Source organism: Meleagris gallopavo, chromosome 13 (assembly GCF_905368555.1).
Source record: "Meleagris gallopavo chromosome 13, MGAL_WU_HG_1.1, whole genome shotgun sequence".
In the NCBI taxonomy this organism is placed as follows: domain Eukaryota; kingdom Metazoa; phylum Chordata; class Aves; order Galliformes; family Phasianidae; genus Meleagris; species Meleagris gallopavo.
In genome coordinates this window covers 12253638-12266233 of record NC_139416.1, presented here as the reverse complement: position 1 = coordinate 12266233, position 12596 = coordinate 12253638, and the positions used below count along the sequence as shown (strand labels likewise).

General features: G+C 36.8%; 1 protein-coding gene across 3 annotated transcripts in view; it reads right to left on the bottom strand.

The window, feature by feature from the left end:
- Positions 1–10058, bottom strand: part of CDH8 (cadherin 8) — a 125044-nt gene extending 114986 nt beyond the window's left edge. For 2 of the 3 annotated variants that reach the window (XM_085234901.1, XM_085234902.1), the window contains exon 1: positions 9616–10058. In XM_085234901.1, the coding sequence (XP_085091027.1) occupies positions 9616–9867 (252 nt within the window). In that variant the 5' untranslated portion in view covers positions 9868–10058. The remainder of the gene's footprint in view (positions 1–9615) is intronic. The other variant, XM_085234900.1, reaches the window with a different exon arrangement.
- Between the last annotated feature and the right edge of the window lie 2538 nt (positions 10059–12596).

The following is a 12596-nucleotide window of genomic DNA, read 5'->3' as shown; positions in this document are numbered from 1 at the left end:
CAAACTGTATAAAAGGTTTTGCAATAAGTGCATTAAGACAGATGTACTGCCTAGTGACTTTCCTAACCAAATCTGGAATGAATTTGGTCTATTAGACCTGAAAGAACACAATGTATCTGGAAGGTTGGATTTTCTCTCACCCCTCCCAAGATAATTTTTTTATATCAATTAAAAGCAGTACTGTAAAGCATACAGCTTCACAAAGCAGAAATTCAAACCCCATAACATAATGTATCACATATGGCATAAAAAAGTGTATAAAAAGGACAAGATACTTATAAAGTAAGCAGCTGAGAAAAGAATAAATTAAGGTTTAACTACTGCTGGGTTTTTGGTCTTCCTGAGAATTCTCAAACAATTCTGAGAGATTTCTTTTGATGGTGTCTCATGGGGACAATGAAAGATAGAATTCCCTAAGACTGCACCGAGGTTACAGCAGTGGGAAGGTTACGAAGAGAACAGACTCTGGAGGTCGCTTACTTTGTCCCACAGCAGTCTCAACTCTCCTCTCCTGAGAGATCCTCAGAGCCCCACATACAACACAGACTACCAGAGGAACTGGGATTTTATTCTTACAAACTTCCGACTTGCCTCAGCAAAAGGGACATCAGAGGTTTTCTCTCTCAGAGACACTACTTTGAGCCTTATGAAAAAAATAAAGCCACACTGGCTTGCTTCAGGCTTGGGAAAGCATCTCTAATGTTTCCCAATCTTTCTGCATTTTTCAGAATTTACAAAGATGCTTCTAACTGTTCACACAACATATCTGTTGAAGTAAATACTGACTCAACTGTATTATTATTTTTTCATCTTTACAATATGAAACATGTAAATCTCAGTAACACATTAAAATGTCTGCAGTGAGCCAACTGCCTCAGAAAAGGCCTCCCGTCCTGCTAGCAGAGCAACATTTTGCTTTGCTTCTGTCAGACTTTGTTCCACGGAGAACTGTTCATTAGTGTTTGTGCTTCACCCATTTGATGTAGATTGAAATATTCATATACAAAACGTTTCCCTAAAAATCCCAAGATTTATTTATATATATATTTATACTGCTCAATTCCTAGCATTCACTTGCTTATCTGTAATTTGCAGTAACAAGCAGGTGGTCTTCTGGAGAGGCAGAATTTAGTTCAATTACTAAATGATTACTTAATGGGATGATCGATGCTGTTGCTTTCTGCACAGAGCAAGAAGCCTAATTCTGCCTAACCCTTCAGAGTTTTAGTCATTTTCTTTCATTACTTTAAGACAGTGTCAGTGAACTTCACATATAATATACTAAAGAAAAAAAAAAAGTGAATTTAAACATATCAATTTAAATTTTTATGAAATTGCATAGTATACACCTCTCCCAGAATGTCCCACACACTTGAGAAGTAACTGATTTCTCAGCCTTCCCAACGCTGTACACTCTGTAACACTGCCACTGGCTCATAGGAGACAGCAACATCTAAGGAAATGGCAGAGGATTAGAAACGTGTTCCACAGCAACACCTCAGTATTAAGGCCCAATTGCAGACATTCAAAATCACTTCTCTGCCCATAGTTTTCTGCATGTATGTTTTCCTCCTCAGTTGCAATCTGCATATCCTATTCACTGCAGGAACAGCTCTGAGGCAGGAACTGACTCCTACCCAACAAAAAGGAGAAAAATTGTGGCTAAGGTTTTGTAATACAAATGGCAGCATTAACAGCTTTCACATTCACTGACACAGTGCGCCGTTCCTCATGTGCTGTAGTTCACTTTATAAAAATACCCCCACGAGTTCTTTGAGAGCATGTACAGTGTTTTCAAAATTCACTGAAGTCCACATTGAGATTCCTTAAAAAATACACAGGGCTTAAATTTCAATTATGTCTGTAAATCTTTTTCTGACAGGTAAATTCCTGGTATATGTGTTAAATCACTTTTTGTACTGTCATTTAGTAGTAGGAAAACTCAATAAAAAGTAATAGTCTGTGTGTATCTAGATCAGCACCTGCTCTCAGTTTATCAAATACTCTAGCAATTATGTGGGTGAATTAATCAAGACCCATTAATTAGCAGAAATAACCTAATAATTTGAAATATTGTATTGGCATTAAGCCTTGTTGCTGATGATTTTGCATGAAGGAAGAAACACAAACATTTTACCTCTTTTCCTGTCTGTGTGACAAGCCAACAATAGGACTTGGAAAGTGTGCCAGTGGTCGACTTTAAATGCTTTAGACTACATAGTAATTAGAGAACAAGTTGCCTACAAAATAACACTTTCCAAAAAAAAAAAAAAAAGAAAGAAAAAAAGGAGTGAAAAATTAATAGTAAATATGTTGGTAATTATATTTAGAAATGTTTTTTTGTGTATAAATATGGTAAGTTTTCATTAAGCTGTTGGAGTTGAGTAATATAACAGCTAGGCATTCTGCATCATGCTATGACATACAGGATCATGTTGCACGATTACTTTGTAGACTATCCCAGATTAACAAAAAAATTAGTTTCATTTTCCATTAAATTTAATTTTCTGATTTCTTAAGGTTGAATGTAAAACATGCATAGCTCTTAATGATGTTGGTAGTTTGATGACCTTAGAAAAAATGTGACAAAAGAGCTATGGTTTGGTTGAATGCCCTTCACTCCTTCCCCCAGAAAGCTTCCCTAATCTTGATTCTTCATGCCTAGATGCCTCCCATCAATTCTACATATAATAAAATCTACCTTTCCTTACCTGGTGACACCTCCATTCTATGTAAGTCATTCTCTCCCAGTGAGGGAGAAGAAAATGAGATAAGGTGGTTCGTGGACTTAAACCAGCACATGACTAGAGCACTCTGAGCTGCTAAGAAATATATTTTTGGAGTCTATCTATAACTGAGCTCCTTGCCTCCAGTGATTGTCTCTGAGTCTTTTATTTCATACATTCTGACTCATAGAGGCGATCTCAGAGCAATGCACAGCACATCAAGTTGAAAAGCAAACCCTCGGCTTGGCTTCTATTCATCAGGGGCTGGGTGTGTAACAGTTCCTGAGCTCAGAACCTGAAACAAGAAAAGGGATTCCTTATGCTGCTCCTAATGATTCCTCCACTTAATTCAGAAGTGACACAGTCTCCAGGGAGAGCTGCACATACTTTTTCTTAGCTGCTGGCACAAGTGCTGTAAAATAAAGGCTTTGAAAGAAATTATGGATGGGGAATCTTTACACTAATAGAGTTTCCTCAGGAAAAAGGAAAGCTTTATTTCATACTGCATCACCACAGGTGTTCCTCAAGGATCACCAAGAGGCTATTCAGATACATAAATATTTGCTGAAATATCTTCAGGAAAATAGTCTACATCTATTTTCAATGCCAAATGTTCTACACATTACTTTTAAATAATAGTTACCTTTAAACATTGCCTTAAATACTTATTGCAGTAAATTATCTCTGCAATTAAGCTGATTGCTTCACATCCACATTAGGCCACACAGCACTGGCAGCTCTGACTTTGTCCAAACAAAATACCCTCAGCTGGAAGTCCTTAGCTGGTTGCTCAATGTGTGCTGTTCCCTCTTAAAGCTCCTCTCACTTTACTAGAGAAAAACTTCAAAAACAGAACTTTCAAGAAAAAAAAAAATTATGCAAACTCATTCCTGATGTTTTCACACACAAACTGTATTTTCTTGTCATGACTGTGAATGTGTATTTATTACAAACCAAACAGGCAGAGCTGCCCACCACCTAAAAGACCAACAATTCCCATGTAATTCAGCCCATGAGATGCTATGCACTTAGGTTCCAGAGATCTGTCTGGAAGCCTACAGAACTAAATTAATTAGTCCCAAAGTATTTCTCACCTTAATGTAAAATTTCTCTGGGGATTTTCATTATATGAAGCCTTGAAAAATTTACTATTATCAGTATCTGATAGTAATAAATACATCCTTACTGATCAAAAGACAATGTGTCCAGTCACTTTGGGGAAGTCATTCATATTTGATAGCCTTTCAGTGGCTCATAGGAAATTTGTTTGCCCAGTTGAGAAAGGACAAACTGTTATCAAAGAAACACCACCACAATTGGCACTAATTGGCAGTTAAATTGACAACTGGAACGGAAGGGCCTGACAGCACTAGGGGTGGGCCCTATAGGTAGAAATTGAAAACCATTTACAAAACCAATGTTGGAAAGACCAAACAATCATTGGGCATCTGCAGAATATCACATGGAAGACTCTGCTTTATTTTTCATGCTGAAACTTCTGCATTTTGCCTGCATGTTTGGAAAACATTTCAATTCATAGAGAGAAAGATAAGATGTTTAGATCAATATATTGAGCAAAAGTTAACAAGCTTCTAATTCTTCACAAACAAAAACAATTCTCAATATTTCTTTTTCCTTTTTTTTCCCCTCAGAAGATGCCTTTGTGACATCAGAACAATATGACAAGGAAAGTGATAATAATGCTGAAATAACATCAGGAGACTCAAATTATATACATTATATATATCGTTCTTATCTTCATTGTTTAAAACAAAAGCAAAACCAGAACAACTGTTTAAAGTTATCCTATAATTATTGTCTTTGAAGTCTAAAATACAAGATGCAAATCACATCACAGAGATGTTCCCACGTAATTAGAGAAAAATACAGATGGCTCAGAAGGTGCTTGGTGTTTCGTAGGTGAACACTTTACTGTGCAGAATTCATAAGGGACCTGATATTCAGAAAAAACTTCAGAAACTCCTTAAGTGCTTTTCACATACTGATATTTGCCTCTTTCTTACACTACTGCTCTACCAGCAAAAAGCAGAAACATAGGAGCCACCTGATGAAATGCCTCTTTGAACGTATTACCAGTCCAGTTATGTTAGCAAGTGTTCTAAGTTGTAATTCCTCTTAAATTGCGCTTAAAAGTCCCAAGATTGGAGACAGGGGAGCATGAAAGTGTTCAGCCTTAGTCAGTGATACTCCCTGAAACATACTGAAATGAGATTTGTGATTCAAACTATTTGTCCTCGTTTAAATTTATTACTTTTTAATAAGAAAATTCTCAGAGCTTGCACCTAGTAAAAAAGAAACACATTAAATTTGTGCATAATCAGGAATACATACATATATTTAATAAAAAATACTACTTTCACCAAGCTTACCTAAAATGTTGTATACTATATTTATTGGCTTTGTAGCAATATTTAATTATGACGTGCTTTTCTCCAAGCTACTTATACTCCTGCTGACTAAGCTGATTTAGAGTATGGAAACAGGAAGGTTCTATGAAGTATACAGTCATCTCTTCCCCTTCAGAAGCACAAAAAAAAAAAAAAAAAAAAAAAAGGCATGAGGAATTAGTATTTTCTGTAAAGAATACTGTAGAAAAGTAAGTGATACATTTCAACTTCTGGGAGTTTATCAAACATTAAGTAGGCAAATTAGTGTATAATTACAGTTTCAAAATAACAAAAATCTGGGGCTTAGAAAGAAATGTTGACTTTGCAACATTTCAGATATTCAATATTTTATAGCATATATTTAAATCATAGCTAGTAAATATACAAGTGTAAATGAGAATAGAATCTTTAAGGTGTTCTGATACCGTTCTAAGTGTCAGAACTTACAAAATCAATTAACTTAGAACCATACAATACCCCATGAAAACTACACTAGAGTTTTACTACACTTATATTTCACAATGATTCCTTTCATTCAGGGAAACATTTATCCCTGATGTAATGAGATCCTTAGTTACATACATTTCTATTTTGTATCTTGAATACTACAACATTTTCAGGCAACCATTATGATCTCGAACTTTATGCAGGAATCAAAAGGAAAAAGATATTGAAGGAATTTGTTTAATTAAAACCTTGTTTACTTTGCATATATGTATTGCCTGGACTTCAACAGAACGATTTAAAAATTTTTAACAGTAAAATGTTACCATTTTCTTGTTAAGAGATATAATGTATGTTGGCAATGAAATCAAAGATTGCATAAAACATTTATAATGTAGAACATACAGCTTGAAGCTATTTATAAGTGCTCTCCGCATTTCCAGGTTTGATTTTTACAGTAGCACAGCCTGAAGCACTTAACTGTAAAAACATCATCATGCCTCTCTACTGCTCCTCCTACAGGAAAATTACTTCTGTAAAGGCCTGAACCTAAGCCCCATATATCAAGGGAAAAAGCTTCATTGCTCTGAATGGAAAGAGCTGCCTAGCTCCCTGATTCTACAAACCACAAAGAAAAAAGTTTTGCATTTAACAAAGTGAAAAAACACATATTATTTAAGTCGGAAGAAAGGAAGTAAAGCCCCCTGGCCACAGACTAAAAACAACTAAGTGAAACTCCCCTGCGGGTAAGAGCTGACCAGGCCACATTCTTTCTGTGTCTCACTAATTTCTGGTTTGTTTCTACACCTTTGCGACTTTTCAGAGCAATTTAACAAGAGCTAACACAGCTCTGCCACCAACCACATGCGGCAGATGCAGCACAGCAGCTGTGCCTGTGACAGAGGAGCTGGCCTCATCTGATCAGGTCATTTTATGAATCTCTCATAAAAGGAAGCATGCAAAATATGCAAAATGTTACCCTGAGACTGGAAATAAGTAAATGAAAAGGTCTTGGGAAGGTTCTAGGAGAAACTGGGAAGTGCACCAGGAGAAGTGATACCACGGAAACAGCACTGATCTGACTGACAAGCTGTGTTCTTCCATGTCAGGATTTAACTGCCAATTCATTTAGTGTTGGTGATGATTTAGGGATGATTTCTGTCACCTTCATTCCCTTTTATGTTCTATCTGTACATTGTACTTACAAAGCACAACTGTTAACTCATTCACTGGCCTGAGATTTTGCTTGAAAACATCTATTAAATTGGGTCCAATTCCATTTAAAACATCACAAAAAAAACCCTCATGCACCATAAAAAGAAGGAGCTAAAATCCTATACCTCAATCCTACTTTCCTAAGCCTTCTTAATGATATTATCTATTTCATTGTGAATTCAGTGGCTGTTTCCAGTGAAAGAACAGCAGCATTTGCTACACCACGGATTTCATAGCACATCTGCCATGGTGCTGTAAATGCATGCAGAGGAGACTGAGAAAATGCAGCAGTGTATATCAAGTAAAAGTTCTTTCTAACTAATCAAGTCCACAGGGACAACATGCAGTGTCACAAAACATATCACTCTACAGTTGAATGAGGTTGTCAGCCACTGGGAGGCCTGCAAACTGCTGACAGCAATCTGCAGTATGTGGAGTCTTCTAAAGCAGACAGAATAGCTTTGGAAAGTTCATACCTGCTTCTATAGAAGAAGCAAAAAAAGAAAGAGAAGTAAAAAGGATATTTGTAAATCTACCTTTCTACACTGTAGTGCTGTGAACAAAACCAAACTCATCTGAGTATGTCAAAGGAACATGAAAAAGGTTACTTTGTACATTTCTCAAAAATGCACATATACTTTTCTTCATGCATAGATCAAAACAATATGGAATTTATTACGATACCATCTGTCAAAATGCAATGCAATATTAATTCTGACAAAAAAGGGAAACAAGAAACCTCAGATTCTAAAATCACAGAGGAAGCATGGATTCATATACTTTTTTTTTTTTTTTAAACAGATGTGAGAACTCAAGTAGAGCTGCGTAAGTTTAAGTTTGACTGTGGTGAAAATGGTGAAAAGTGACATAAAAAACTTTTAAGAAGTTCAAGAATAAAAGCAAAAGTTTTTTCCCATCCTTTACTTGTCACTGTAGGAAACTACAATGCTTTATGGAAGAATTCCTATAAAATCCTCATTAGTCTCACCCCAGATTATTGCATTTACTAGAGCAAATACACCGGGAACACATTTGTTAAGACATAATCATGCAGAATAGAAACTAATATGTGACTTTGAAGACACTGGCTGTACTACAACACTTAAAATTCTGAAGTGTCTTCCCATTTAGAAGTTGCTTCTCCTGGAAAAAACTATCAGCCTTAGGAGAGATATCACCTCGCTCTCTAAGTTCTGTCTTACTAAACTTCCTCTGTTTCCAGAAATTTGGGTATGTGATCTTTATAACTCAATCAATGAAAACATAGAATTTATATTCAGGCTTCCATTTAAAATGTGATCTGCATTGTGTTTAGATTTAATTAATTTAAATTTGCAGTTTTAATTTGATGATACTTGTTGCCAATCACACGCTTCCAGTCACCATCTTTCAGAACACTGACCTAAAAAACCGTCATTTAAGTATCAATTTTATCCTTAGCATTTCTCTAGTGATGAATTTGGAATGGGCTTTAAAGGTGTATTTGAAAACATATATCAAATTATACTTGTGCATACACTATTTCCGTTAGGGTAAAAACATTTATTTCTATATTTATTTAACTAGAGCAGCTAATGACTTGCTCATACCAATTATATGTGACTATGAAAACTACTGTGTATACCCCATAAGACTGTAGAAGGAGACAAACATGTGCAACCCAAATCTATATAATGAGATTTGCTTCAAGAACATTCTCTTTGAAGTAGTGAACTATCAAGGAACGTATTTATTTGGAGTACTTTGAACATGTAAAAATAACATACAGGCAGCACTGTCTCTGTAATGGCACAGATCCACATCTATACCCAGATGCTGCTTCTTGTGCTCAAGATGATCCAAATATGGACCTCTGCTTTAGCTGGCATTGCTTGTTTAACAACAAGCTGTTCTGTGTAGATACCTCCTGCATTTATCTGGATAGAGTGATAAACTCAGGCAAGATTTACAAAAATATTTTAAGCTATTTTCTGGAGTAAACCATAGATTTCTTTCTGTGAGAGTGAATTTCACGTTTTGCTCTTTTCCATCTAAATCATGCAGTGTTTTAATTACACAGCAATCTCAACAAATAGATTGTCACAGCATTTCAGACTATCAAATTCTATTCTAACTGCCAGCAGAAGATGGAATAATGTCTTCATTGGTTTGGTTTAGTTTAACCCACCTGCTTCTGTTCACTGATGACGTGAACAACTCAGGACATTATATCCATAAAAACAAACAAACCAAATAAAACAACCAACTTCTCTCCAGCCAAAACTAACAAACAAAACTTTATATTGTAGAAATCTCAAGACTTGGATACATTCTGAAAATCAAACTGCTACAAAGTACAAACTTGGGACTTCCTGCAGCCAGTTAAAAGCAACTAAAAATCATTTTTAAATAGATAACAAAACATAGTGAAAAGAATATGTTGGAGAAAATAAGAAATAATTTTAAGATTTGTAATAAACATACTGCTGTCTAACAGTTAGCTGTCTTCAGCTAAGATGAAAAGCGTTGACTTCTGATACCAAAGAAAGGATGTGCATACATCCATGTATTTTTGTCATAAAAACAAAATTCATAAAAATGAAATAAAATGTAATTTTATAGTAAGCAGCAAGTTAGTTAACCAGAAAAAAAATGTATGTTTAAACAACGGTATATTTAAAGCACAAATTTATGAGTATTAGAGAAGAATTTTATAATAATAGACCACTTAAAATGTGAATTTCTTAGCAGAATGAAATGACAGCAGACCTTCACATGCTGTACACTTGCATATTCAGAGAAAAAAATAAAATAAAAAATAAATAAAAAGAATCTTGCCTTACCCGGCCAACTAGTATTGGTTCAGGTCCAGAAAATTCTTCTAATACAAACATTTGATTCCAAACCCAGCCTCTCTTGGAACGATTCAAAACTCTTTGTTCTTCAGTTAGCCTTTTTAGTCCTGTACTGGATCCACTTGGTAGTACTTGAGATTGATTCATTGGAGCCATATAAATGGAAGGAAGTACAGTAATCCATAATATTATTAATGGAGTCCATGTATCCATAAGCATTTCCGTTAGTCTTTCTGGCATTGTACCACAAGCTACGCAAATCACCACAGAAATGAAATTATTATTTTGCTTTCCTCCAGACTGCAGCAATCCAATTCATCATGCAGTACAGAACATTTACTTACAGCTCCTCCATGTGTTTACAGCACAGTCAACGTAAAAATAGCTTAGATTATAAAAACATGATCCATTGAGTTTTCCAGTCATTAAGGATTCCTGGTGGGGGGGAGAAAAAACAAAGGTCAAATCAGTGACTAAGGAGCTTAGGAAAAACATTTTAAAAAATCTTACTTTCTTTTATATCACAAACAAAACTTGTTAGGATTTACATTTGTAATATGCAATACTAGAGTGCATTAAACAGGTTAAAAAGAAAATGAAGTGACTCTGAATTCCTCCATTGCCTGCAATAGCCAAAGAAGACTGAGGTGCGTGCTTACAAACACTCAGGAATGCATTTTACTTGCAGTTTGTCTTGGCACCTGAAGCAGTTCCTGGCCCTCTTACAATCCTATACTTTTTACATAGTTAAATTTCGAGCATTTAGTGTATCAAGTAACAAAAATTTGAAGAAAGTAATGTTCTTCCATACGGAGTTATCTTCTTTTTCTCCACAAGAAAAAAAGATTTACTCCTGGTAAATGTATAAAGCTCTGGTAGTATGTTCTCATATCAGCAACCATCAACCTGCAGCAGCACAACAGGTCGAGGGAGGTGATCCTCCCCCTCTACTCTGCCCTGCTAAGGTCTCATCTGGAGTACTGTGTCCAGTTCTGGGCTCCCCAGTACAAAAAAGACAGGGATCTCTTGGAAAGAGTCCAGCGGAGGGCCACAAAGATGGTGAAGGGCCTGGAGCATCTCCCCTATGAAGAAAGGCTAAGTGAACTGGGTCTGTTTAGCCTTGAGAAAAGAAGACTGAGAGGGGACCTGATCCAGGTTTATAAATATCTGAGGTGTGGCGGCCATAGCGGTGAGCCCAGTCTCTTTTCAGTGGTACGTGGAGACAGGACGAGGGGAAACGGACATAAGCTGCAGCATAGGAAGTTTCGCACGAATGTGCGTAAGAACTTCTTCACGGTGAGGGTGACGGAGCACTGGAACAGGCTGCCCAGGGGGGTTGTGGAGTCTCCTTCTCTGGAGACATTCGAATCTCGCCTGGACGCCTACCTGTGCGACCTGGTGTAGGGAACCTGCTTTGGCAGGGGGTTGGTCTCGATGATCTCTAGAGGTCCCTTCCAACCCCTACAATTCTGTGATTCTGTGAACAGCTCAGCAAACCTTCACAATTCAACAGAGGAACAACGCTGGAAATTCCACTGTGAAATGCACGATTCCCAAACTACATCTTTACCAAAGCCCCAGTAAGCTGATTTACACACATCTGCAGTCCAGAATCTTCAGTGTCTCTTACTTTCAGACAAAATACACACTCAGGTTTTATTTCAAAGACATTCTCTTTCATAGGTACTTGGGAGCCCTTTGTCTTCCTTTCTCCACACACCCCTCTACATACTAGAAGTCGACCTCAGGTTTCAACTCAGTGTAAATATTCCCTGAAATGGACAAGCGGGTTAACACAGCAGGGCTTGCTAATGCCACGCTGATAGGCAAAACATGAAATGCAGCCATAGATCACTTAGCAAGATAAATGCAGTGTAGCTCAGGGAGAAGGGCTACATTACAGCTACTCTAATGAGAGTGGAGTTTTGTAAAAAGATTCCTGATACATTTTCAATGACTGATTCATATCCAAGCAATCTCAAGAGAAACCACTGTTTACAAGGTAGGTAGAACTGCGTATTCACAAGCTTACACTGTACCTTAGGCTGTTTTTTCCTTTAAAATGAGTTTCTAGTGGATTTTTGTAGAACTACAAAAATATTGGGGGGGGGTTGTTATTTTTGGCGATGTGTATGTTGCAGTTTATATTTTTTGGATTCAGGCAAACTCATGGAGGAAAACATTTGAAAATGTGAATAACGTCAATACATGTTAGCTGTTTTTTTTTTTTTTTAAAGCAAACAAAGTAAGAAGATAGTTTTTTAAACTTGAGTAATTGCCAAAGCAGCTGTGAAATCTACTGCATGAAAATCTGAAACAGCGAGAAACTTGTCTTGTTAAAAGGGGAGAAGAGTTGTTATCAAACTAAAACTCAATATCTCAAGTGCCATGGAAGAACAGTAACCTAATAGTGCAGCACTTTGACAATGCATCAAGAATGAGGTGAATACTCATCACAGAAGTAACCACGCAGCTTAGAAACATCGTTTAGGCCTCATGCTAACTGAGATGGAAAGAAAGGAAATGGAGAATACAATGTGCTTTTGCGAGGAAAATGTGAGAGAAGAAAGAAAGACTTTCCATCTTTCAGGCTTCTTTAACTCCCAGAGAGGAGCACAAGGAACAACAGTCAAATCTCTCAGCAAGGAAGGGTCTGCCAACACACCCTCTGGAAGCACGCCCTGGGCTAGGGAACCGAAGGGAGGCTATTGCTGACACTTTCTGCCACGTGTTACAATGCCACATTTCCAGGGGCAGTGGTAGAAGGCATCAGAAGAGAGAAGCAGACAAACTTGCAATGACAGCACTAAATCCTTTTTTTGTGTGGGGTTCTTGTGCATGTGAGTGGCCTTGCATGTGTATACATGTACCAAGAATGAGAAAAATCATTTTTTCAGTAGAGCAAGATTTGAAACACAGGGGAAATAGAACCTTAGTAAAACAGAGCAATAGCTATCATCTTCAACGAG